General features: G+C 36.6%; 1 protein-coding gene across 4 annotated transcripts in view; it reads left to right on the forward strand.

Moving 5' to 3' along the window:
* Zmym4 (zinc finger MYM-type containing 4) overlaps window positions 1-27189 on the forward strand; it is a 128886-nt gene that overhangs the window by 45824 nt on the left and 55873 nt on the right. For 3 of the 4 annotated variants that reach the window (XM_052715876.1, XM_052715877.1, XM_052715875.1), the window contains 7 exons: window positions 8211-8732; window positions 10536-10597; window positions 10933-11103; window positions 19217-19301; window positions 19539-19794; window positions 26306-26480; window positions 26585-26797. In XM_052715876.1, coding sequence (XP_052571836.1) covers window positions 8211-8732; window positions 10536-10597; window positions 10933-11103; window positions 19217-19301; window positions 19539-19794; window positions 26306-26480; window positions 26585-26797 — 1484 coding nt within the window. The remainder of the gene's footprint in view (window positions 1-8210; window positions 8733-10535; window positions 10598-10932; window positions 11104-19216; window positions 19302-19538; window positions 19795-26305; window positions 26481-26584; window positions 26798-27189) is intronic. The other variant, XM_052715878.1, reaches the window with a different exon arrangement.

Raw genomic sequence — 27189 nt, forward strand, 5'->3', positions numbered from 1 at the left:
AGGGCTGGTGAGCATAGACTATGGATCCCTAGAGTTCTTATTGGCCAGCTAGCCTAGCCAAAATAATGAGCCTTCTGTGAAGTACAAGACCCTGTCTCAAGGAAATAGCTGGGAGTGATAGAGCAAAACACCAACATCTTGCTCTGGACTTTGTATGCCTATTCACCTGACTTTCACGTGTGTACCATACACACTTTCCCATCCCTACATGCGTATACAAAATTAACTACATTCACATTCTTACTTCTAGAAATGGCTGAAGACTGATTCTTTTATATTGTGTATCCATCCGTTAGGATTTTCTTACACAATTTGTATAAAATTGATATATAAGGTTCTGTGTGTTTTTGATCAGTCTGCCTCCTGGGCGCATGCATCACCATGACCGGCAGCTTAATAATTGCTTTTTGAGTAGAGTTTTCTGTCCCTCCCCTCCTTCTCTCTTTTCATTCCTTTTCCTTTCTTCCTTTCTGTTTCACAGATCTTACTATGTAGTCCAGGTTGGCCTTCAACTTATGATGCTTCTGGTTCAGCTTCTCAAGTAATATGCCTTTGGAGATTCCTTTCCTTAAAATTATTTTTTAAAATTACATTTACTTGTGTGTATGTGGATGTGTGTGTATGTGTCCCACAGTGCTTGTGTGGAGGTCAGAGGATAATATATGGTAGTTGGTTATTTTTTTCCCAGGTACTGAATTCAGATCATCAGGCTAGTGCCTTAACATGCAGAGCCATCTTGTCAGCCATGAAGATTGATGTGAAGATTTTAAATTGTGAATTTGCTTTCTTTAACTGATGTAACATTAGGCATGTTTTATGTTTAGTATTATCTGTTTTATTTGTTGATAATTTCCAAGGAATTTATCCATTTTATTTAGGTGGTCTCTTTGTCTTTTGAACTGTACTGTTTCAGTGGCAGATAGCATTTCACCCTGGTTTTAGTTTTCAACTCCCTGATGATTAATGACATTGAGCTCTTTTTTTGATCCTTTCTCATACTTGTTGAAGAATCCATCAAAGACTGCTACTGTTGCTGGTTTTTTTGAGGCAAGGTTTCTCCGTGTAGCCCTGGATGTCCTGGAACTACGTCTGTAGACCAGGCTGGCCTCAAATTCATAGAGATCCACCTGCTTCTGCCTCACAAGTGCTGGGATTAGTGTGTGTCACCCCTGACTGATTTAACCATAAATTCTAAAGTTAAAATTATACTTACTATTACTTTATTTCTGAAAATTACACTTCGATTTAAAGATTTATTTTTTATTTTATGTGTACGAATGTTTTCCAAGCAACATGTAAGCGCACTGGGTGTGTGCCTGGTGCCTGGATCCTCTGGAACTGAAGTTACAGATGGCTGTGAGCTATCATGTGGGTGGTGGGAATTGAACCCTGGTTCTCTGCAAGAACTGCTGAACCACCTCTCAAACTCATGAGAATCCCCCCCACCCCACCCCTAGTCCCCACTCCCAGAGACAAGGTTTCTCTGTGTAACAGCACTTTGCAGACTAGGCTGGTCTCAAATTCATAGAGATCCACCTGCCTCTGCCTCCCTAGATTATAATATCCCGAGATAATCTCTGTGCTGAGATTAAAGGTGTGTGCCACCACTGCCTTACTGGCCCAAAAGACATTTAGTTTTCTGTAAGACTGAATCCAATGATCAGTGGGAGGACCTAGAGTGATTGGAGAGCAAAGAAGGCTTTGAGATTAGGGACTTTTCAGATCATTTGCTCTGCGGGGGCAGAAGTTGTCACAATCTGAGAATTTGGAAATCGAGTGTGTCTTTTCTGGCCATTGAGACCGATTATCTAGTTTGTACTGAGGCCAAGCCTAATTGCAATTAATGGGATTTCTGAATCTGAGGAAGGAAATAGATTTGAGAAAGTAGGCAAGAGGAGCTGACGAGTTTAATGAAAGTCCATGGTTAGTTCAAGCTCCAGCAAGTGAATGAGACAAGAGTGAGTGAGAGACAGAGCAGCCAAGAAAAGAGACATCCTTAAAAGGTGGCAGTAAAGAATTTCTAGGAGCAACAGAGGAAGGAAAATGTGGAAGAGAGAGGCTTAGGAAAAGAGTTCATAAATAGGAATCTCACTGGGGTGAGGATTCCAATAGCATAGGAATGGAGGGAGAGAAGGGTTAAGTGCTATAGTGACATTGTCCATCCAAGGTTGTCCCTAAAGGGAAGGAGATTGTCAGATGCCCAGGATCTCCTGGCTAAGTCTTCTTTGTCCGTGGGGTAGGACACTCAAGAGGGTGTAGGGAGGATGATGCCTGATATACCGGCTTAACTTTTGTAGTAAGTTACAGAGAGACAGAGCAAGGCCCCAGCAAGCCAATGAGAGACAAATCAGGCAACTCAGAGAGGACACTTAGTGAATAACTATGGAGAGATGAGTGAGCAGAACGGGTGAAAGAGAGAAGGGGCTGAAGAAAAGGTGGACTCTAAAATTTGGAGTCGAATATTGTTGGTGGCAGGAGCCAGCAGAAACAAACGATCAGTTCCCAGGAGGGTCATATTGACAGTTTGGTTCAGTTAGGAGAGACAGGGCTTTTTTTTTTTTAAACGGGGGTTGGGGGGTGGGGGTCTGGTGGCAGAGGCATTATCCTTCCCAGGTTTTAGCACCAAATGTAAGTGAGGGGACAGTGAAACCACTAAACTTGGACCACTCCATGGGTAGAAAGAATGATTTATTGGGGATCAAACTGCCAAGACTAACCCTCAGTTTGTGTGTGTGTATGCGCTGAGTGTGAGTGTGTACACGTGTGCATGAGCAGAGAGTAGCAAAATGATGGAAAAGCAAGTGGCCCAGCAGGGTGGGAGTCTTTGAGCTAGATGATACAGGCTGTGTGGATTGACTGGGAACTAGATTCCCCTGTTGAAGGTAATTGATCTTAATGGTGGGTTAAGGGAGTTCCCTGGAGGACAGAACCTTTAGGCTTCTGTTTACTCAGTAGCAGCAATAGTCCTTCTATTTAGGACTTTTTTTTCCCCCAGCACTGCCATTTTGGGGGGCTGCTTTGGACCTAACAGTGTATATGAGAATATATATCCATGTTCCACTTTGTGTATGTGGAAGTCAGAGGACAAATGTTGGAGTATGTTTTCACCTCTTTTGTGGATTCTTGGGATCAAACTTGGGTTATCAGATTTATATGGCAAGTGTTTTACTCATTAAGCATTTTTGCTCTTCCTGCATTTAAATTTTTCTCCTTTGTCATTAGGACTTGGGAATTTAAAAAGCCACATCATTTTTTTCCTTTTTTTTTTTTTTTGGGTGAAAGGGTTCAGCTTGGGTGGTGGTGGCAAATGGCTCTAATCCCTGCTCTCAGGAGGTAGAGGCAGGTGGATCTCTGTGAGTTTGAGGCCAGCTTGCCGTACAGAGTGAACAAGTTTCAGGACAGCCAAGGCTACACAAAGAAGCCCCATATTGAAAAAAACAAAAAACAAACCAACAAAACAGAAAGAAAGAGTTCACTGTGTATTCCAGCTGGCCTAGAACTCACAGAAATCCACCTTCTAAGGGGTGAGATTAAAGGTGTGTACTACCACATCTGGCCACCTCATTTTTTAAAGTAGCTATGTAATAGTCTATTGGTGTAAGCACTGTAATTAATTTGCTTCACTGGTGAAAAGAGATGTTGTATCCAGTATATACATACATACATACATTCATACATACATACATACAGGTATATCTGTTTATCTAATCTATCTATCTAATCTGTCTGTATCTATCTACAAAGATTCTTATGTAGTGCAATCTGGCCTCAAACTAACTTCCTTTTTGTTTACATTCATTCCTATTGGTATTTAACTGTAAGGGTTGAGAAAAATTCTTTGCTAAGGATTAAACAGTATGTATTTTAGGCTTTCCAAAGTCCTTATGTGATCTCCTCCCACAATCTCTTCTCTCTGTATTTCATGGCCTTGGATCGTAATTTGCTAACCTTGTTCTGTAGCATTCTTGTCTTACTGCCATTCTGTAGTTCATTGTATCATTAATTGACATTTCTCTTGTTGACTGTTGTTCTCTCCCTATCTGTGGATGTTTGTTAAAATCCTTGCTTTGATATGTATTTGATTGTTTCATTATTGCCCTTTGTGACATAGTGTAATGAAATCATTTTAACTAGTTTATCTGTTGTCTTTTGATTGGTTTTCATTTTTTGTTTTATATTTTTATTCCGTAAATTTATGTTTTATACTGTTTTTTTTGTCATTAAATATTATCTTCTGATCTAATTGTAACTTGGCTTCTCTTATTTTCCTTTTAATGTCTGAACTTAGATCTCTCTGGCAGTTATTTAACTGTGAATTGCATGTCAAATTTTTTCTGAGTGCCTACTTCTTTTTCTCTATCCTATTCCCTGACTGTTAATGTAAATAGATAACGAAAGTTTCTTCCAATATTACTTGTTAGTATTGATTTTCTTTATATATTATATAACTGAAATTGGTGACCTTATAACATATATTTCACTCATGAAACAGTTATAGAGTACATAGTACATGACTTGCTAATAAGGATTAAATGCTGACTAGAGAAGATGACTTCAGAATGCTTATAGTATGGTAGAATGCTGGGATGTGTATCTCCTTAATCTCTTATGATGAAGTTTTAAGTAATTGGAAAACAGGACTATAAAAATATATGCAGTGTTGGCTCATCCTGTGCAGTCTTTCTGTTCCTGCCTGTCTCTGCTGTATGCCATGAGAGAAAGTACGCGTGTTGACGCCTCACCTGTGAGTTCTTTAGTATGCATTTCCTCTAAGATTTAGCGTCTGTATCAGGTGTGATGGCACACACCTTTAATTTCAGCCCTTGGGAGGCAGAGACAGGCAGATCTATTGAGTTCAAGACTATTCTGGTCTACAGACCCAGTTCCAGGACAGCCAGGGCTACACAGAGAAACCCTGTCTCAAAATAGAAATAGGGGGAAAAATAGCATCTGTTTACCATCTGTTGTGTGATTTCATTTTAAATTATTTATTCGTTTAAAATTATTTGTTTTTATTCTGTATACATTAGTGTTTTGTCTGCATATATGTCTGTTTGGTGGTGTCCAATCCCCTGCAATTGGAGTTACAGACAGTTGTTAGCTGCCATATGGGTGCTGGGAATTGAACCCAGGTCCTCCGGAAGAGCAGTTAGTTCTCTTAACTGCTGAGCTGTCTCTGTAGTCCCTTTTTATTTATCTTAAAAAAGAGTCTCTCTCTATGTACCCCTGGATGTCCTGGAATTCTCTGTGTAGACCAGGCTGGCCTCAAACTCACAGAGATCTGCCTGCCTCTGCTTCTTGAGTGCTGGGATTAAAGGTGTGTGCCACACCTGGCTCAAAAGATTTAGTTTTAAAATTTTATGTGTATGGGTATTTTCATGTAAGTAAGTGTACCATATGAGTGCTTGGTGCCTGCAGAGACCAGAATAGGGCATCAGATTTTGGAACTGGAGTTGTAGATGGTTGAGTCACCATATGTGTGCTGGGAGCTGAACCCAGGTGTTCTAATAGAACATTAAGTCCTCTGTGAGAGCATCGAATGCTCTTTAACTGCTGAGCAGCCTCTAGCCTTCTGTGAACTGTTGGGAAGCATACAAGGAGGATTTTCCAATTTTCTTTATTTCACACTAATTATCAAGCATTCTACTGATGTAAAAATATAAAGAGTTTTTTCCTCCTTTCTGGTTTTGATTTAATTGTGAGCTCCAATCTTGATTTTTTTTTTTCCCCAGATGTGATACTCTTAGTAGGTTTTTTCCTTACCCATCATTTTTGTAGCTTTGTAAGTAAGAACAGCTGTTATTAGGGTTTTCACCATTTTGTCCTTATAACCTGTGGTAGTACTTATTTATCACATATGTGCTGTGAATGGATCCATCTCTCCTTCAGAGAACAGGAGTATGGGAGGTCTTCAAGGGTTATGGATAGCTTATATTTTAGAAAAATGCCTTTGGAGAAGAAACTTTTATTTGGATTCTGCATAGTTAAGTCTTGATTATACATAAACAAAGGATTTTATTAGATTATAGATCCAGGTTAAAGAGCCAACCACAGAAAGCTTTTTGAACTGATTAACAAGTGTGCTATTAATATCTTCAGTCTTTCCTTTACTTTGTTTTTAACAAGTTCCAGTTTGCCTATTCTTGCACCAATTAAATGTGATTTTGGCATAGGATTTGTAAGAATACAGTTAGGGGCTGGAGAGATGGCTCAGTGGTTGAGAGCACTGGCTGCTCTTCCAGAGTTCCTGAGTTCCATTCCCAGCAACCACATGGTGGCTCACAACCATTTATAGTGGGATCTGATGCCCTCTTCTGTTGCCCCCTTCATAAATGCATACATGCAGATAGAGCACTCATATACATAAAAATAAATAAATCTTAAAAAAAAGTATATGGTTACTTTGTAGGTAGTTATGCGGATTTAGCGCACTGAAAGTAGAATACAGGAAGAGATTTGGACAGTCAGAATTAGGTGCTGAATAGTAGAAATGGATTTTAGAGATAGGAAGTAATATAGTTGATAGAATTTATTCATGGGAAAAGAGAATTGAAATAATTTTCTCTCTTGAATAATTGTTAGTTGATGAGTCATTTAATCAAGTGAGGAAAAAATAAGAACTACATGTTTGAAATGAATAAATGAGTTTGAACTTAGAGATGCTAAGTTGGAGTTCCTAAGGGAGGAGAGCTAGTTGAATGTAGGTACCTCAATCTACCTTGGGATCTATTTATTTTTATTTTAGTGTGCTATTTACTTATTTATTTATTTTTTTTTTGGTTTTTTCGAGACAGGGTTTCTCTGTGTAGCTTTGCGCCTTTCCTGGAACTCGCTTTGGAGACCAGGCTGGCCTCGAACTCACAGAGATCCGCCTGCCTCTGCCTCCCGAGTGCTGGGATTAAAGGCGTGCGCCACCACCGCCCGACTATTTACTTATTTTTTTATTTGTTTGTTTATTTCTTATTTTTTGGCCTGAATAGTATATCTGTGCATCCGGAAGAGGGTGTCAAATTCCTTTGGAACAAAGGGTTGTGAGCCACCATGTGGAGGCTGGGAATCGAACTCATTTCTTCTGGTAGAGCGGTCAGTGCTCTTAACCACTTTGCCATCTCTCCAGCCCCACTAAATCTATCTTGGATGAAAAGATTAAGTTAAAGTTGGGGTATAGCTCTGGGAAAGTGCTTGCCTAGCATGCACAGGACCCTGGCTTTCATCCTGAGGTACCATGGTTCCAAAAAAGAAAGAAAAAGTCAATAGCACAAGTCAAAGTATATGCAAACGAATAAAATAATTTAGTTTGAGTATATGAAACAAGAAACTTGGAATCTTGGAGAACTAATATTGAAGCTACAAATAGGTAGAGTATAAAATAAATCAGTATGTAGCAAGAAGTATAGTATCAAAGAGATAAAATTTATTCAGCAGGGAGACAGTCAGTTGGATATGACTCTGGTGTTGGTGAGGGTAATTCTAGTGGAAAATTGGGAGACCAGTGAACTAATGCTTTGTTGTTCAAGTAGAACAAACTAGGTAAAACATTTTTAAAAAAGAGGTTTGTGAAGGAAAGAAAGGTTAGTCTTTGTTTTGTAGTAAGACAGACTTCAGCATATAGTTATGAAGGCTAGCAGGATAGCTAAATTTATTTTTATGTTTGCATGCTTAGCATAGTAAACCTTAACTTTATTGAATCGGTGTTTGTGCAGAGAAAATGGGATTCTGGGATTAAAGACCAGGGATATATTATAGTGAGTGTTTTGGTCTCAACTCTGCAATGTAGTATAAAAATTATAGTTATCACTCTCATATTCCTTTCTGTGTTTATTAATTTGTGAGTAGCTTTTTATATATAATTGTCACTAAGCCTCACCACAAATTAATTTTCAAGGTGAGTATTAGATTGCTTTATATACAGATTGAGAAGTTTTTGCTCTGTAATTTCAAGACAAATAAGTGATTCTCAAGTTGGTGCTCTTTTCTCTATATCATATTGTCTTCTTTCTAACCTGCAGTAGTCTTCCAGTTTAGGCTTCCTGTTTCCTTAAGTGTCAGATAGGGATAATCTCATCAGAAATGTTAAATGAATACTTTTGTAATGTTACCTATATTTGGTTTGACAAAGAAGAAATATATTGGTTTAAATGGCAAACAGACCTTATGACTGCAGTCATCCTCAGCACTTCACTTGTCTAAACAGTTTCTTACTTTTTAAGGTGGTGTCATGGATACAGAAATGTCTGAAGACACAGACCACAACTTAACTCCTACCCTTGCCAGCATGTCTTATGGAATGCCGAATCAAACAGGATCTGAAAATTCATTGCTGGATGAAGATGATTATTTTTTGAACTCTGGGGATCTTGCAGGAATTCCAGTCGTTAGTAGTGACAATGAGGATGAACAAGATTTTAGTTCAAAGGACAATCTTGTTTCTTCAGTTCATACTGATGATAGTTTGGAAGTAGAGAGAAGAGCCTCTCATCATGAATCAGACAATGACAATGAAATACAAATTCAAAATAAATTAAAAAAAGACTTTCCTAAACAGTTTGATCAGGTTTCTGTCTTTAAATCAATACGAAAAGATTTTTGTTTAGTAAGAGAAAACAGCAAAGAGACATTTTCTGGAAAGGAGAAAAATAGAGATGTAACTTATCATGAACGTGAAAAACGGTTGGATAAACCCCATAAAGGTTTGGATTCAAGGTTGAAAAGCAGTTTTTTTGATAAAGCAGGTAATAATTGTTGGAATAGAACCATAAAGCACAATAACAAAGTACCAATAATGGAGTTTTTATTACACTTTATGTTAAGCGAAATATGAACAGTTTTAAACTCTTGTACATTCTCATTTTTTATTTTCTCCTTATTCTATAAAGTGATTGAAGTTTGCCCCATAACATTTAGTTGTGGTATAAGTGGTTGATAATAGCTCTAAATCTTATTTTTCTCCTTGAGTTGGAATATTTTGAAAAAAGGCAAGATGCTTGTATCACCTGTTCAGTTTCATTGGTTTAACATTAGAATCTGAAGTTGGACTTCCCATCTTTGTGCTCTAGGCACTGATTTAAATTGCTATCCCACTTATATTAGTCTAAACTAGGGAGTTGAAACAGATTACCCCCATTTTCTGTTTTAGGAGTTTATTGAAGTTCCTTTTGATTCTCTTTGCACAGTGCACCCTGTATTCTAGCTCCAGTTCTGTTCTTGAATATACCACACATTTCTTGTATGCTTACCTTTCTTGCTGTTTCATTTTTCTCTCTCTGTTTATATACACCTGCAAAATTACTTCTTATCCAATGAATCATAATTCATAAATCTTTCCTACTTTATAGTCATTCCTAAGAATGGTTTTCTTACCTATATCCCCACAGAATTTTGTTTTATGCCTTATTTATAGTATTTGTTGGCTTGTTTTGTTTTTGTTTCTTGAGAGCCAGATTGTATCTTACTCATCTTTGTATTCTTGGGACTTAGCCTTTTACTAGAAGATTGTAATTCTTTCTTAAATGTTAAATTGATGTTTAGGAAAGTAGCTACATCATATCAGTCCATGTATTTCTTCTGGCAACCCTAGGAAGTGTATTGTAGAAAGAACAAATCAATATTGTGAAAAAGGGCAACTGTTTAACAGAGTATATATTATACACAAGGCTGTGCAAGGATATACTTTATTTCTAATATGTGATTAGGTGTGTGTATACACACACACACACACACACACACACACACACACACACACACACATACACATATATGTGTACCTTTTAATGGATATTGAAATTCTAGGAGTATCTTTTCTGAAGGAGCATGCCTAGTAATAGAAGAGACAAGACAGGTAGGTAGTAGAAGTGCTAATGCTGAGTTGAATAGCCTAAGATTGAATGTGTAAGATAAGATAATAGAAGAGTAAATAACTGGGTTGTTAAAGTGGTTCCTTTTTTCACTTTTGAGACAGAGTCTTAATCTTCAGCCCAAGCTGGCCTGGAACTCACTGCAGTTCTGCCTTGTCTCCTAAGTGTTTTTAAGTAACAGGTGTATGAGCCACTATACCTAGCCTAAATTTGCCTTGCTCCCTGATGTGCTTTGTATTAGACTCCAGACTTTTTGGCATATTAGACAATAGTTCTACCCCTGAGCCACATTCCTGACTCACATGAAATTCTTATGAGAGAGACTTAGTGAACAAGGGATGTTGTTTTATAGAGGTGAACTTTGAACTGAGCAGAGTCTGGGAACTGTAAATATTAGGACAGAAAGCAGAGAATTGGTGAACTTTGCAGAGCTGCAGAAGAGAGCATAGTAAATCAAGTCACCATTCTGAGCAAGGAAAAGTGTGTGACAGTAAGGCTGAATGGTAAGAGAGCAGGCAGGTTGTGTGGAACTTTGAATGAAATGTTGGATTCTTTGGAGCTTAGTTCACTCTTTGTTGGAATAGAGAGATGATTTCAAATAATAGCCTTTTAGGTCATTTTTTTTTTTACAAGATTTGTTATTCATATACATGTGTGTGTTTGTTTGTTTTCTTTCAATAGCTAATCAAGTTGAAGAAACATTACATACTCATTTACCACAAACCCCAGAAACAAACTTTAGGGTAAGTTTTCAGTGTGTATGTAGAGTGCTGTTAACCGTGGCAAGTGTCAAAATTTTCTTTATGTCACTTTGAAAATTCTGCTTGTGTTAGAGCACTGAGTTTTTTTAACTATTATTTGCATAAGGACATCTTTGGAGATATTCTAAAAAGCCTTAGCTCTTAGGTTCTTTATTTGCATTTGATATTTAGACATATAGTGCATCAGCTTTTAGGCATAGGGAAACTAATGTATGTCCATAGAATTCATTTCCAGTGAGCTTTTCTTTGGGTATTAACCCTAAAGAGGAATAATTTTTAAATTTGAATATTTATTAATCCTTTATATTGTGTTTTAGGACTCCAGCTACACATTTGCCAATAAAGAATCCATTGGTTCGGAACTGGGGAATTCCTTTGCATCAAATATTAGAATTAAAGAAGAACCTTTGGATGATGAGTATGACAAAGCAGTGGCGCCTCAGCAGGGACTACTAGACAGAGTTAAAGATGAACCTGAAAATGCTCAAGTAAACATTTGACCTTTCCCCTTCCTTGTTTCTTTTTGTTCCACACATCAGCTTACTCATTTGAAAGAGGAAGTACTTAAGTGAAATAGTTTGACAGGATGAAAAGAGTTTGTGATTGAAGCAACTTGAATTGCTTTGCAAGGCTTTAGCAACAATTACATAAAAAATGTTTCTGAAGTGTAATTAAGACTTTTACTCTTGTCTTTTAATAGCACTGTGGCTTTTGTGGGCATTTTAATATAGAATTGGGAGACTGGTTAGTCTTTGAGGTTTAAAGACTGAGATAGCAGATGAAGCTGAAAACCTAGGAGGAGGGTGGCACATGGGTTTGTGGAGTGATTTAATTCATAGAGCCTTTTACTACTAATGAGGTACAGGTTAGGTATGCATTTAACTGTCTTTCAGGAGGGCTAATGGACATAATTATCTTGGAAGGGTTAATTGATTGAAGAACCAGATTATTGGAAAGGAGGCATTGGTGAGTGATTCATGATTCCAAGTTTGAGATAGTAAGGGCAAGGGTCTAGCTGTGCCGTTTCAAGACTCTCTGGAAGTAAGTCATAGGAATCCTGGAACTGAAGTCAGTCAGTTAAATTGCCCATGCAGTTGAATGCATTGCAGTGGTTGGAATGGAAGAAAGAATCTACATTGCAGGCTGTAGTTACTGTGAAATGTAGAAAGGAATTTAAGCAATGAATAATAGTAGCAACTATTTGAAGGTAGTATATATTTTGTTCAGATGTTGTGAATTCAGAAAGTGAAAAATAGAGATAACACAGAGTAGGTATTTCTGTAAAATAATATCTAATCTAAGGAAGCTTACCTTTTTCTTATTTTGCTATATAAAGGATTTTGTGAATGAGACATGTATGAAGAGAATTTTTCATGAAGCCTTTTTTGAGCAGCACTTTTTAAAACCTCAGTACCACTGATATTTAGAACAAGACGATTCTTTGTCATGAGGCCTTGTTCTGTGTATTGCAGGATCTCTAGCACATCCTTGGTTTCTACCTCTACTTGGTTCCACTTGCAGCTCTGTCCCTCTCTGGTTATAACAGTCAGAAGTATCGTCAGACACTGCCAGATATTCCTGGGGAGCAAAATCATTTACTGTAGAGAACCACTGTTTTATATCAAGGAGAGAAAAGACTAGGCAATAGAGTGTAAGATACAGAAAGAGAAGAACATGGTTTGTGAAAGGAGCTGATACACAGTTACCTTTCAAAATGGTGTGTTTTTTTTTTTTAGGGGGAGAAAGCATTGTGAACCCAGGAGCCATGTGAGGTAGACCATTCAAAAGTAACAATACAATATATCAGAAACAGCCTGTTAGGACCTTAAAGGAAAAGACTGTCTTTAAAACCTGGAAAGGAGCTTCATCAAGGATAACTTAAAAGGATGAGTAAGCCAGAGGTGGTGGCGCACGCCTTTAATCCCAGCACTCAGGAGGCAGAGGCAGGCAGATCTCTGTGAGTTTGAGGCCCTATTCTGAAAAACCAATCAATCATATAATAAATAAATAAGTAAATAAGTAAATAAATAAATAATTAGTAGAAGAAATAGCTGCCATGACATGATGAAGGGAGAAACCTAGAGAAGAAAACCTTCAGAGAAATAACCTCAACAAAGGAACATCTCTGGTTTTTATATCTTTTCATGGGGTGGCAGAAAATTTCATACTACATGATTTAGTTCAGCATATCATATGTAGCAAGGACGATGGAAGATCCGGTAACATAAATTAAGAGCTGTTCGACCAGAGCATGTGTTATTAACCCCAGAGAAAGAGTTCAGTGAGTTCTATCCTATTTCTTCAGGCTGTGGGGTTTGACCTCTTAAAGGGATAGGCCCATGATGTCACATAGAGGTAGCCCACAACTCTCACAAGAATTCTACAATACTGAGGAAAAGGTAGAGAAATTAGGATGGTGGTTGACCTACAGAAATCGGGTGGATATGAGTGCAGTTGGCTCAACAAAGACAGTAGAAGGAATCTGAAAATATTTCAATAGATGATAAATTAAGTGTAGTTTGTAGAAACAAGAGAAGTGGAAATCTTGGGTATTTCAGTTAGGTGTGAAAGTCCTAATAGCCAGGGAAAATTCATGTGACCATGTGTTTGTGTGAAGATTATAACCATGTCTTTGTACAGGAAAGATCTCTAATCTGATATCCCTATGTGGACCTTGAAAATTCATAAGAAATCATTATATTGGTAGAGTACTAAAGGCTTCTCTTTCTTTTGTATGTGACCCATTGAGCTTTCCTCAGGATAAAGGCTAAGGTTAAGTAAGTGGGGGATAGAAGGCATTGGGAAAATTCTTAGTATTGTTGTTCTTAAAGCAGAGCTTCCAGTGGCTAGAGAATGTCAATAGGATGGAATGGATAGCACTGCCTGTATTTTATACACTGACTCAAAATTACAAAATGTGCTCTAAAATGCTGACTATTGAGTTTTAGAATGATTATGTGGAAGAACTGCTTCAGAGACTTATTACTTATTTTTTCGATCTCTTGAGAGTAGACAGTCCTGGGGGTAGGTCCTGGTAGGTACAGGGTCACAGAGTGGTCTCTACAGAAGAGCAATCCTAGCACGTGAGTAGCTAGAGGTAGGTTTCCCTGAGCAGTTATTTCTGTGTTTAGTCAAACCTCTGGTAGTTGCAGATATCCTGCAAGGGAGGAGGCCAAATAATAAGTAACTCTAGATACTGTTTCTTTCCTTTTTACTCTCTTCCTGACTGCATTCTGCTCTCTTCTTATTGCCTCATGCTTTTTCATACCCTCCCTGGAATTGTAGATTTCTTGCTTTTTCAGTACTGAGTTGTAACACTTTATTAATTTTACAGATTCTCCGTAGACTAGAAGTAGGAATTACAAAGTATTTATTCGGTCTCCTAAACACTACTCATAAAGTACTGACAGAATTTGTGGCTGTGATCACCCTGTTCTTTGATCACCTTTACTAGTTATTTCTCTCTGTGCTTGACTTTGTGGTTTGGCTTTCAGTGTGCTTTTTACTATTCAAGTGGTCTTCATCCAGACTACTAGGATGCTGAAATGTCTGTATATGTATCTCAGTGCTAACCTATTGCTTTTAGCTACTTGTTAGACATCTTCTTGCTTCTTTAACTACCATAAAATCATTTGGGTTTTCAGTTTCATTTATTCATCCTAATCCCATTGCATTTTATTATAGTATTTTCTGTAGTTTTAAGAAAATAGTTGTTGATTTTTTTTATATATACTATATTGTTTTTTCCTAACACCTGTGTGTGTGTGTTGGGGGGGGAGGTTGGTCTAAGTAGAGAATATGTTATCCTGTGTCTACACTAGGAAACTAAATTTTATAGGTTATTTAGTTATTCAAGACCAAATGGTCAGGAAAGAATCAATCTAGGTTGTTAATCTAGGTCTCATTTTTTTTATTAACTAATGGTTTGATTAAAAAAGAGGGGGTGGTTCTAGATAGAGTTTTTAAAGAGAAACTCTTAAGGAGAGCCAAAGACCTCATTTTTCCATTTTTTTCCCCCATAGGATCTGCAACTTAGATGTTTAGATGTTACTAATGTTGATATCTTCATTATTTTTTTTCTGCTCACAGTAATGAAGAGAGAACTAATTTGTTGTCTTTCATTGAAATAAATGAAGATGGGAAAACAAATCGCTTAATTATCACAGTAATGATTCATAGACTCGTTAAAAGTACAAGGTAGCCATGCACATGTTGGAACTTTGCTTGAGTTATACCGCTTATTTGGCCATAGAAGATGTTCATTTTCAACACCATTTATCCTGTGTTATTAATAAGGACTCCCTTTGTGTTCAGCAAGGGAAAGATAATGCAGTTTTTATTTTGACCCCTGGTTTTTAGTTAGTTTTATTTTGTTTTTGTTTTTGAAAGCTTTGGGGTCATCAGGTATTTATTTCTCATAAAGCATGGCTTACTAGTCATTGTAGGGGATACAGACAAACCAAGCATTCTGCCTTGAAAGTATTATAGGCATTTTATAAAGTGTACTTGCAGTCTTCTCTTCTCTCCTCTGTATCTCCTGCTCCCTCTACCGTGGATAGTACATACCAATGGTTTAAATAATTTCATAAATTTGGGAATTGCCACTACAGAATAAGAAAAGTAGACTGGAGACCATTGATGTGAGCTAATGGGTACTAATTATTTCTGTAGTTTGCCGGGCTAAAAATTTTTATACTAGAATTGTGCTTTCAAATACATGCATAGGTATGTCAGGATAAGTCAATTTTTTAAAAAAAGTTTATCTCTACCAGGTACTGTAATATGCATGCTTTTCAATCCCAGTACTTGGGGACAGACAGATTTCTGTGAGTTTGAGGGCAGCCCTGATTTCCATCAGTCCATCCCGGGCTATACAGTGAGGTCCTGTATACTGAAAACTGGCAGTGGTGCACACCTTTAATCCCGGCATTCAAGAAGTAGAGGCAGGAGGATCTCTGTGAGTTCGAGGCCAGCCTGGTCTACAGCACGAGATCCAGGACAGCCAAGGCTACACAGAGACAACCTGTCTCCAAAAAAAAAAAAAAAGTGTATTTCACCAACAGTGCCACCTTGAATATCAATATCTTTATTACATGCCAAATGATATGTATCATAATTCATGTATTTCTTATACATATTTTGTTCATTGTGGGAAGGAAGTAACTATGCTAGATCGAACTCTGAATTTGTAAACAAAATTATGGAACCTTTGTAATTACTAAAATAATACAGATTATTGAGCTTAGCATTTTTACTTAACCATTGTTTAAATTTTTGCACAAAACATGCTAATGTATTATAAAGGAAATTAGAAGCGATCATGATAGAAATGGGAAATAAAGTAATAACTTTATCAGAGAATTAATAGAACTTGTGATAGTTGAGTGGAGTTGAAGGTAAAATAATAATTATAGAAAAGATAGTAATAGTTCTGTGGATCAGTTTCCCAGTTGAGATCCACTGTTATCAGCAGCAACTAAAAAGTAGTTGTAAGATAAAAGATGCCTTGAATGAATGGTGAGACCAGTTTTTTTTGTTTTTTGTTTTTTTAAATAAAATGTAAGAAGTGTTAATGGTGTCAAAGTAAGATACAGATTTCATGAACATACTGGTGATTAGGTTCTGATGGTTTGGGGAGTAAGTGTACACAGACACACATATGGTGTATACATACTTTCAAACATTTAGAGAGGTTGAGTGGAGAACCATGTAAACAGTTAAACGTTGTATAGTTTCATCAGAATAGTGTAATACAAGATTAATCAGGCTGATAATGATAACAGCATATCCCACAATAGATTTCAGAATTTGATATATTGATCCTGTTAAGCAGAAATAATTTTCTATTTAGTCAAAGAAAAATTCCCAGTCCCAAATAGACTTAAGCCAGCACTGGCAAGTTATCAGTGGCTAGTCAAATCAAACCTACTTTGTGTTTAAGTCTGTTCAACCACTACTCTTAGGAATAAAGTTTTATCATAACTGCCATGTTCATTTATTAACGTGTTGTCTGTGGGTGCTTTTGCTGTACCAGGGCAGAGATGGGCAGTTGTGACAGAAATCAGACTATATAGCTTGCAAAGTCAAAAATATTTACTATCTGGCCCTTTGCAGATAAAGTTTGCTGATCCCTGGATTAAAGGACTGTATTATAAACAGTGAAACCACTTCCTTATTATTTTATTATGGAAGTAAAACTTTGTAAGAGATAGAAGAAATCACAAAGGTAAAGATTGTCAAAATTTTGGCATAAAGGGAAACCTCTTAGTACATAAAAAAAATTAACTCAAAAGAAATGTTGATAAGAAATGCTACTGAGGTTAATTTTGTAATATAATGTACTTCTAAGTGAACATTAAAAATAGCTGTAAGTTATAACAAGTTGGAAAAAAGTTTTAATTGCTTTTTTTTTTTCTTTCCTATTAATTACTGGAGTAAGAACAATTTTGTCTTTAAATCCAGGCTTGCTGGTGTATACCTTTAATCCCAGCACTAGGGAGGCAGAGGCAGGTTGATCTCTGTGAGTTCCAGGACAGCCAGGGCTACACAGGATAACCCTGTCTTGAAAAACAAACAAAAAAACATCAAACAAGCAAAAAACAAACCACCAGCCCAAAACAACCCAAAAGTCACAATTTTCTTTGGACAAAAACAATCTCATAATGTCTCAGAAACCTTTAAAATGGATCTGGTAACTTAGTAATTCCACTCGATTAAAGATATTCATCAGTGGAGTGTGGTGGAGCCCTTCTTTAATCCCAGCACTCAGGAAGCCGAGGTAGGTAGATCTCTGTAAGTTTGAGGCCAGCCTGGTTTACAAAGCAATTTTCAGGACAGAGAAACCCTGTCTCAAAAACAAAACAAAACAAAACAAGCAAACAAAAAGATATTCATCCTTGTGTTCCTTTACTGCTTGTGCTGAGTATATGTAAACATTAAGTAGACCAGCATTGTTAACATTTGATGTCAGTGCGATGCATCTCTCTGTATTAGAGCTTGAGGCAAAAGGTGGAAAAAATGAGTAATTCTGATCCCGCCTTTTTAAAAGTTGTGGTATTATTATATTTGCCATGGAATTTTGCATACATTTTCATTTTTCAGAAATATTCTATATTAGTTAGTTGTGGTGTTACTCACCTGTGATCCCAATGCAGGTAGAGGCAGCAGATTTGGGCTTCATCTGGTCTATTTAGCAAGTTCCAGGCCATTGAGGGCTGTACAGTGAAACCTTGCCTCAAATACAAAACAAAGACCAAAAGAAAAACGCTGTGTTAAAGTATTATCATAATTGCCAAAGATTTGGGCATTCTTCATCTTGTGTCTGAGTCACGTGTACATATTTCATGTTAGCTTCAGCTGTTTAATCTGACATGTCAATATATATATATATACACACACACATATATTTTATATAATATATATAATTATATAAAATAAATACCAATATTGCTTAAGGTTGTGTAGTGTATTGTTTTACCTACCACCAAAAGTAAGTATGTCTGAGATACCCAGAATCCTACTGACAGGTCTCTGTATTATTTTGCAAGCCTTGTTGTAATAAATATGTTAAAATTATCAAACAACTATTACTTAATGCTGTTAGAGGTGAGCAGTACAATTGTACAGATAAAGAACAGCCCTGAAAAATATATAATGGAATATTCTGGTTTATGGTGGCTGTATATGACTTAAAATGTTTACTTGGATTTAAAACTCATTCAAGGCTGGAGAGTTTGGCTCATAGGTGAAAAGCACTGGCTGTTCCTCCAGAGGCCCTGGGTTTGTTTCCCAGCGCCTACATAGTGGTGCTCTAGTCCTAGGGGATCCAGTGTCCTCTTCTCACCTTAATGGGCACCAGGCATGAATGTAGTACACATACATATATTCAGGTAAAAACTCATATATATAAAATAATAAATGAATTAAATTTTTTCCTTTTAAGTCATTTAAATAATGCAGTATTTAAAATGTTCTTTTAGAGTTCTCAGACTACCTAGACCTCTGGTTCTTGGACTCAAATCTTATAAATGCGTATACTTAGCCACTATAAGTATTTTGGAGAAATATGCAAGAATATATAATAATTTGAAATAAGCAGAACATGAATTTCTATGAAAAAATTATTTAGAATAATTATAGCTATAAAGAAACAAAACTTTTCTTTGACTAGAGAAGGGAAAAGACTGGAAAGAAATATAGCCCAGAGTTACAGCAGCCCTTTTGAGGGGATGGAAGTGAGATTAGAAGTTTTTTCTTTATTTCTAAGTAAATGTTCTATTGTGATTGTGTATTACTTTTATAATAAACAGAAGTTTATAATACTATAATATTAAGGAAGAATTTCAAAGTTAATTTAGAAACTACCTAGGAGTTGCTTCAGGCTATTTTGGTAGCTAACATTCATTTTTTCCCCTCCTTACTCTTAGCATATACAACCATATTTACCCTTGTTAATTATTTGATTGTTTACTGTTTTGTATTTCTTATTAATATTAATGTTGTAAACATTTTCCCCTTCTATACAGCAGTAGTAAAATGTCTTGATTTCTTTTGGAATTTATTCTTTTCTCTGTATTTATTTATTGTTTTTCTTTTTTAAAGGAGTATAGTCATGGCCAACAGCAAAAAACTCAAGAGGGGGAACTGAAAATCAGTGCTGTGTTTTCAGTCAGTGGCAGTCCTCTTGGTAAGAATCAGCCCTGAATAAATGAATTGTATTTATCCTGGCCAACATAAATGAGAGGTCATTTCTACTTACGTTAATAAACTAGTCTGTTCTTTCTGTTCACTTAGAATCCTTTGTATATTCCATAGTTAATACCGGGTTCCAAACTAGCTCTAGAAAAGTACTAATGCATAAAATGCAAGATAAAAAGTACGTTTTTTTCCTTTCAATGTCTTTTCCTCTTTTTTTTTTTAAAAGCTCCACAGTTGACTACTGGCTTTCAGCCTTCTCTGGCATCACCTGGCATGAATAAAATGCTTCCTGCAGTTCCAGCCACAGCTGTTCGGGTTTCCTGTTCTGGTTGTAAAAAAATCCTCCAGAAGGGGCAGACTGCTTATCAGAGGAAGGGGTCTACTCAGCTTTTCTGCTCAACACTGTGCCTCACGGGATACACAGTTCCACCTGCCCGCCTGCCACCTCCTCTTACCAAGAAGACTTGTTCAAGTTGCTCAAAGTATAGCAGAGTTCCAAATTACCTTTTCTGTTTCTTTATTTCTCTTAGTGTTTGTTTCTTAACCTGTGTGTTATATTTGAATTTCTGCTTTGCTGTGGGTTCTTTTTGTAAAGAAATACCACAGAATTTAGTGCCACCATGTTGTTGCTGCTTTCGGTTTTTCTGAGTAGGTCATGCTCCGCTTTCTTTTAGCTTAACAAGTGATTTTGAGATTAACCCTTTCCTTACATTTTACTACTTTAGTGCCACAGCATTTTATTTTGCAGTTGTTGACAATAGATTGTAGGTGCAACAAATATTTAAAGTTATGTTTCCTATCTGTTAAATAGTTGCAATATATTTAAATTTTGTCTAACTTTAAATGACTTCTCATATGCGTGCTCTCACATGCACACTCTCTCCTCTCCAGTATCTCTGAATCTTTAGAAGTTCTATTGCAGTGTTAAATTAACAAAGAGGTGTATGAGCCTTGACTTAATTAAAATCATCTTGATGTTTTTGAGGAATACTAAGGTCAACCCTGTAGACTTTATATGGTGATAGTAAATAGTAAATGTTTACTAGAGCAACTCAGAAAAAAGAGAAGCTGGGTGTGGTGGCACGTTCAGTAGAGGAAGATGGATCTCTGTGTTAGCGGACAGCTCGGGCCATATAGAGAGGCTATGTCTCAAAAACCAAAGAGGGGGAAAACAAGGAATGATACTTTTTGGTGTTTTGAAACCTCTTGGCCTCTCAATTTGAACTACAATTTATAACTCATCTTTCAGTGTTTACACCTGTGCACTTCTCTTGTCTTCTGATTTAGACCAGAGACTTGACAGAAATTTGAGTATATGTAGATACTTTTGTATAACTTAGTTTCATACAAATCTCTTTTAAACTTTTAAAAATTATTGGTTTATTTTATTTTCATGGGTGTTTTCCCTGCATGTATATCTTTGTACCACATGTGTGCTTGGTGTCCTCAGATGTCAGAAGAGAGTGTGTAAGTGGAGATAAAATTGCGAGCTGCCATGTGGGTGCTGGGAATTGAACCCAGGTCCTCCCGAAGAGTAGTCAGTGCCCTTAACTGCTGGGCCATCTCTCCATCTTTTGTGCACATCAGTTTTTGTTCATCTCTCGGGGATAACTGAAAAGTTCAATTGGGTTGTATTATACAGTAGCATTCCAATTTAAATTATTGTATTTTATATATTTCAGTGTAGATTGGACTTTAGTTTCCTTTTTAATTTCTGTTTTTTTTCTAACCTTGCTGTTCTTTAAAATAACAAATACTACTGGTTGTTTTTGTTTGTTTGTTTGGGGATTTTCTTTTAAGATTATCATCCAGTTTGAGAATAACAAACAGAAAAACCCAGCATTCAAAACATTTTGAGTAATAAAACATACTCAGAAATTTTGTGGTTTTGAGCATTCCAAGATTATTCAGATCAAGGATGCTTAATCAATAGTATCTGTGCAAATACTATAAAATCTGAAAAAAATGTGAAAGTTGAAACATTTGTGGTACTATGCATTTAAGAAAGGGTACATTCAGTTCAGAACAGTTCTTCAATGGTATATTTTTATCTGGTGAATGTCTCTAATGTTTGTATGTGACTGAAAGTGATCTAGAGCCATGTGCCTTGATTAGGTAGTTAGTAACTTTTGTCTAGTTTTTTTCAACGTTAAAATTAATTCAATATTGATATTGATGTTTTGGTGGTTTATAATTTGAGGAATAATTCAGGCAATTTATTATAAAACATAGTGACTATAGCTTGTATATTTTAAAATTCTGAGTTCAAAAGCCAGGTGTGGTGCCACACTCCTTTAATCCTTGCACTTGGCTAGCAGAATCAGGTGGATCTCTGAGTTCAAGGCCAGCCTGGTCTACAGATTGAGTTCCAGGACAACCAGGGCTACACAGAGAAACTGTCTTCAAAAACAAAACAAAACAAAAATAACCTCCATTCCCCGCCTCCCCCCCCAAAAATAATTCTGAGTTCATGTAAAGTATTCTTTTGTTTTGTTTTGTTTTTTGAGACAGGGTTTCTCTGTGTAGCTTTGCGCCTTTCCTGGAACTCACTCTGTAGACCAGGCTGGCCTCGAACTCGCAGAGATCCGCCTGCCTCTGCCTCCTGAGTGCTGGGATTAAAGGCATGTGCCAACACCGACCGGCTATGTAAAGTATTCTTACAACAAAAATGACCGCTGAGGTAATTTGTATTAAGTAACTTTAGCCATTTGACCATAAAGATAGACTTTGAAGCATTATACTATATGTAGTAAATATTTTATTACTTGTCAGTATTAAATAAAAATAACATAGAGGTATGTACTTTGTTGGGATTACTACTACGTAGTTAATCAGTAGATAACTAATACTATTGAATGAATTATTTAGTGGCCTTAAGTTTATAGAAAAGCTAATGTAATTATAGTATATCTTATGTAAGGTAATTATGAAATTGACTTTCACATACTATTTCTGGCAAATTAATTTAACCAAAGCAGAGTCCTTTATTTCTGCTGTTTTGGTTATAACATGTTCTTTTAAAAATGAATACTTAGCTGTATTTTGTCTAAGCTTTTATATTCTAGGATAGGTACTCAAATTATTCTATGATTGAGTTAGATTGAAAACTATAATTGTTTCATGTTTTTTATTTTTTGCCTTTCTGTTTGCTGTTTTTTTTATTAGGAAATAATTTGATTGTTTGATGTAATAACGTATGCATCCTTTATCATTTTTGGGACCAACAGTTTTTAAGATGTCAGGGATTCTTTCATGAGAACCATAGATCTTCTTAAAAGATTTGTCACTTATTTTTAAAAATACCATGTAAAACTCACATAAGTATACAGAAATATCTCTCCTTTCCATGTATATATTTTTACTGTGTATGCAAATAGGTCATTTTGTGCACACGTGTATAGGTGTCTCTATCTATCTATCTATCTATCTATCTATCTATCTATCTATCTATCTATCTATCTATCTATCTATCTATCTATCTATCTATCTATCTATCCGTCCATCCATCCATCCATCCATCCATCCATCCATCCATCCATCCATCCATCCATCCATCTATACACATGAATATGAAGAGCAGAGGATAATGTTGATAATAGTGTCATTATCAGGAATGCCATAATGCTTTCTTTAAGTCAAAATGTCATCGGGCTGGAGAGATGGCTCAGCGGTTAAGAGCACTGGCTACTTTTTCAGAAGTCACGGGTTTAATTCACAGAATCTACTTGGCAGCTTATAACTGTCTGTAACTTTAGTTCCAGGGCTTCTGATACCTCCACAGCAGTACACATAAAATAAGTTAAATAAATTAAAAAAAAAAAAAAAAAAAAGAATGTCATTGACTCGTTGACCTGGAGTTCACCAGTTTCTCTAGGCTGACTGGCATTTGCCCTAGGGATCCTCCTGTCTCCCAGTCATTCTCCTGTCTATTTTAGCATTGGGATTACAAGTGCTCACCACCACACTTGCATTTTTTATTTGAATTCTGGGCATTAAACTTAGGTCCTCGTGCTTTCAGGGCAAGCATTTTACTGACTGAACTGTCTTCCCAGCCACACTGTTTGGATATATATTTATTTACATTCTTTTTCATGCATGCTAATTTCATCTGCATTTATCATATTTCTCTGTCCTTTGGTGGTTATCACTGACTTATCTGAAGACAGATTTTTTTTTTTTTCCCCTACATTTCAGAAATAAGTGTTTGAGGGGCTAGAATGTTTACTCACCAGTTGAGAGCCCTTGCTGCTCTTTCAGAGGACCCTGCTTTAGTACCCAGGACCCACATAATGAATCGTAACCATTTGTAACTCCAGTTCCAGGGGATCGAGTGCAGCCTTCTGGCCTCCTCAGGCACCAAGCACGCACATGGTGCACATACATACACAGAGGCAAATGTTCTTAAACATGAAAATAAATGTTTAGAAGAATACATAAATTAATAGTTGAACTATGATGTTTGTATTTTTGCCTTATACATCAAGATTTTCAGTTTGTATCTGTTATCATTCTGTTTTTCTGTCCTCATTCATTTATTCTTTGATCTATTTTTATTCTTTCCTCTTCCATTTCTATTTTTCTGTTATTTTGCAGCACTACTTATTTACCTGCTTGTCTTTTCAGGCTTTCTTCGTTTTAATGTCTTATTTTCCCCTTTATTCTCGTTTTTCATTATACTTTCTCCCCCTGTATTTGCTTTATCCTTTCCACGGACAGAAAACCTTTGATTTCCTGTTTGCCACTTGATCTTTCTTGCTCTTTCCCTCTGTTAATGTTATTAGAACACTGCTACCCCCTTTTCTCTGAGCCTTAGGTGTTGGAATTGTGTTGTAGATGTATTAGTTGGTACTGGACACCACTCAGTCTCTTTTTGTTTTCTACATTTTGATCAGTTTTGGTTTTCCCTAATGGTCTTTGTCCATTGCAAAGAGAAATTTCTTTGATAAGGAGTAAAAACTATGCTTAACTGTGGGTAGTAGGATAAATATTTAGAATGTAGCTAGGGATTATGCTTGTTTAGTAAAGTGGCAAGTATAGGCTCTCAATTGAGATCCAGGACTTCACTAGCCCTGGTAGTTGGCTAGGTTTTCAGTACCAGACATGGTTTTCTTCTTGTTGAGCTGCTGGTTACCACCAAATGTATGTTTGTCAATGTTGTACCCCTAGGGTTATCATGCTGAATTTATTTTTTATTATCAGTTAATGTTTAGTTTCTTTAATAAGAGGAACCTAAAATTTTTAAAATTGATTTCAAATCTTATATAAATTAAGTAATTTGGAATATAATTTTGTTAATTCTGTTAGATCTATGGTACTCATAGAATTGTTTCTGAATTTTCTGTAGCTTTCTGAATATATGCCAGCAGAAGTGTGATTATTTCTCCTTATTCTTCCATAAGATACAATTTAATTGGTCTGTAAATTCTTTGAGATCTATGAAAAATGTTTCTTCCATACCTTCATATATGTTGGAGTGGTAGGAAACCTAATTCTTAGGGATTCATTCTTCATTGTCTTCATTACTAATGCTTACACATTAAATTGTTTTGGATATGGACATCTAGATTTTATGTGACCATGCCTAGCAATGTATCACATATGGCTGAGTAAATAGCTTATTTGTTAAACTAGTTGCCCTCCAAGGACCTGAATTGAAATCCGCAGCACTGGGAAGGCAGAGACTAGTAGATCCCTTTAGCTCAGTGGGCAGCCAGCCTAGCTGAATATGTGTGTTCCAGGTTCAGTGAGAGACTCTGTCTTGGGGGTTGGCAAAATGGATCAGTGAGTGAAAGTACTGGCTTTAAAGAAGTTCAAAAAAAAAAAAAGGCCGGGCAGTGGTGGCGCACACCTTTAACCCCAGCACTCGGGAGGCAGAGCCAGGCGGATCTCTGTGAGTTCGAGGCCAGCCTGGGTTACCAAGTGAGTCCCAGGAAAGGCGCAAAGCTACACAGAGAAACCCTGTCTCGAAAAACCAAAAAAAAAAAAAAAAAGACTTAGAAGTTGTCCTCTTACTTCAACCTTGTACTGTGCACACAGGAGTATACAGGCACATAAAATAAATAAACATAAAATAGAATAAAAAGGCAGAAGTAACAATACTCACAGAGACATGCATCCAAAATCCCAAACACAGAGCTTTGAAAGAATTTCATATGTAATTTTAACTGACAAGAACCATTATGCATGGCTCCATTCACTGTATTTTTTAATTTTAAAAACGTTATGATACTTGTATGTTGTAAGTGATATATTATTTACCTATTTTAGAAAACACTCAAAGATCTCTAAATTTATTGAGGAAAACTCAAACTTTACAGTTTAAATTCCAGGGCTGAAAAATTGGCTTAGTGAGTCCTGTGTGGATTGTTGAAAAGCCATTTGGGCAGCAAGGTTCTCTAATCTTAGTTCTGCAGTAAGGAGTGGAGATGGTGAGGTGGTAGAGACAGGCTGATCTATAGAGCTTGCTGGCTAGTCAGTGAATTCCAAGTTGAGAAAGGAAGTGGAAATGGACTGAAGAAGACAGAAAACATTGACATAAGGGTCTGCTCTCCCATGTGCACATGTACCTGCCTGCTCACAGACGTACGGACTGCATAAATAAAATCTGTATAAACCACAGATTTTCAAATGTACATACACAAGTTTAAATCGCAACGCCCCTGGGGGCTGGAGAGATAACTCAGTGATTATGAGCATTGACTATTCTTTCAGATGACCCAGCATCGATTTCCAGCACCCACATGGTGGCTTACAGCCATCTGTAATTCCAGTTCCAGGGATTCAACTCCCTCTTCTGGTTCCTGAACACACCAGAAACCCAAGTGGTGCACAGGCATGTATGTAGGGAAAACACTCATTCACATAAAATAAAATTTGTTTAATAAGACAAAAGTTGCAGTGTCCTTTCCCTTTACTGTAAGTCTGGTTTTATTTGGTTACTTTAACACACAAAAGGGGGTAAATGTAATATCCTTATCTTTGTTCTCATTTTAGAGACATTTTAAACCCAAAGGATGTGATCAGTGCGCAGTTTGAAAATAGCACCACCAGTAAGGATTTTTGCAGTCAGTCATGCTTGTCAACATATGAACTGAAAAAAAAACCCATTGTTACCATAAATACAAATAGCATTTCAACCAAATGCAGCATGTGTCAGAAGAATGCTGTTGTAAGTTACCTTTTTACTTTTCTTGGGCAAATAGTTTATTGCTTATGTGTAAAGAAGAATGTTTAATTCTGTTTGTTGTTTTGTTATTACTTTATAATTCTTAGATTCGACATGAAGTTAATTACCAGAACGTGGTCCATAAACTTTGCAGTGACGCCTGCTTCTCTAAATTTCGCTCTGCTAACAACCTCACTATGAACTGTTGTGAGAACTGTGGGGGTTACTGTTACAGTGGCTCTGGACAGTGCCATGTGCTTCAGATTGAGGGGCAGTCTAAGAAGTTTTGTAGTTCAATGTGTATCACCTCATACACGCAGGTATTTGATCATATTTAATCTTGTTGTCTTTTTTCATTTCAGGGAATTTGAAACCTTTGGGTAGAAATTATTTTTGAAACACTTTTTTAAGATAATGAGATAAGTATTTGGTTAAGTTTTTACAAGTTAAGTTTTTACAAGTAAATGGTATTTTCCAAATGCATATATATTGAATGTTCTTATATAGAGTTCCATAGTCCCAATTTCTGTACATGCATGTGAAATGCATCTTAGCCAGGTAGTGAGTGGTGTTGCACACCTCTAATCCCAGCACTCGGAAGACAGAGGCAGGCGTATATCTGTGAGTTTGAGGCCAGCTATGTCTACAGGGTGAGTTCCAGGATAGCCAGGCCTTTTATACAGAGAAACCCTGTCTTGAAAAACCAAAAGAA

Source organism: Peromyscus californicus, unplaced genomic scaffold (assembly GCF_007827085.1).
Source record: "Peromyscus californicus insignis strain IS unplaced genomic scaffold, ASM782708v3 Scaffold_5__1_contigs__length_169319896, whole genome shotgun sequence".
Lineage (NCBI taxonomy): Eukaryota > Metazoa > Chordata > Mammalia > Rodentia > Cricetidae > Peromyscus > Peromyscus californicus.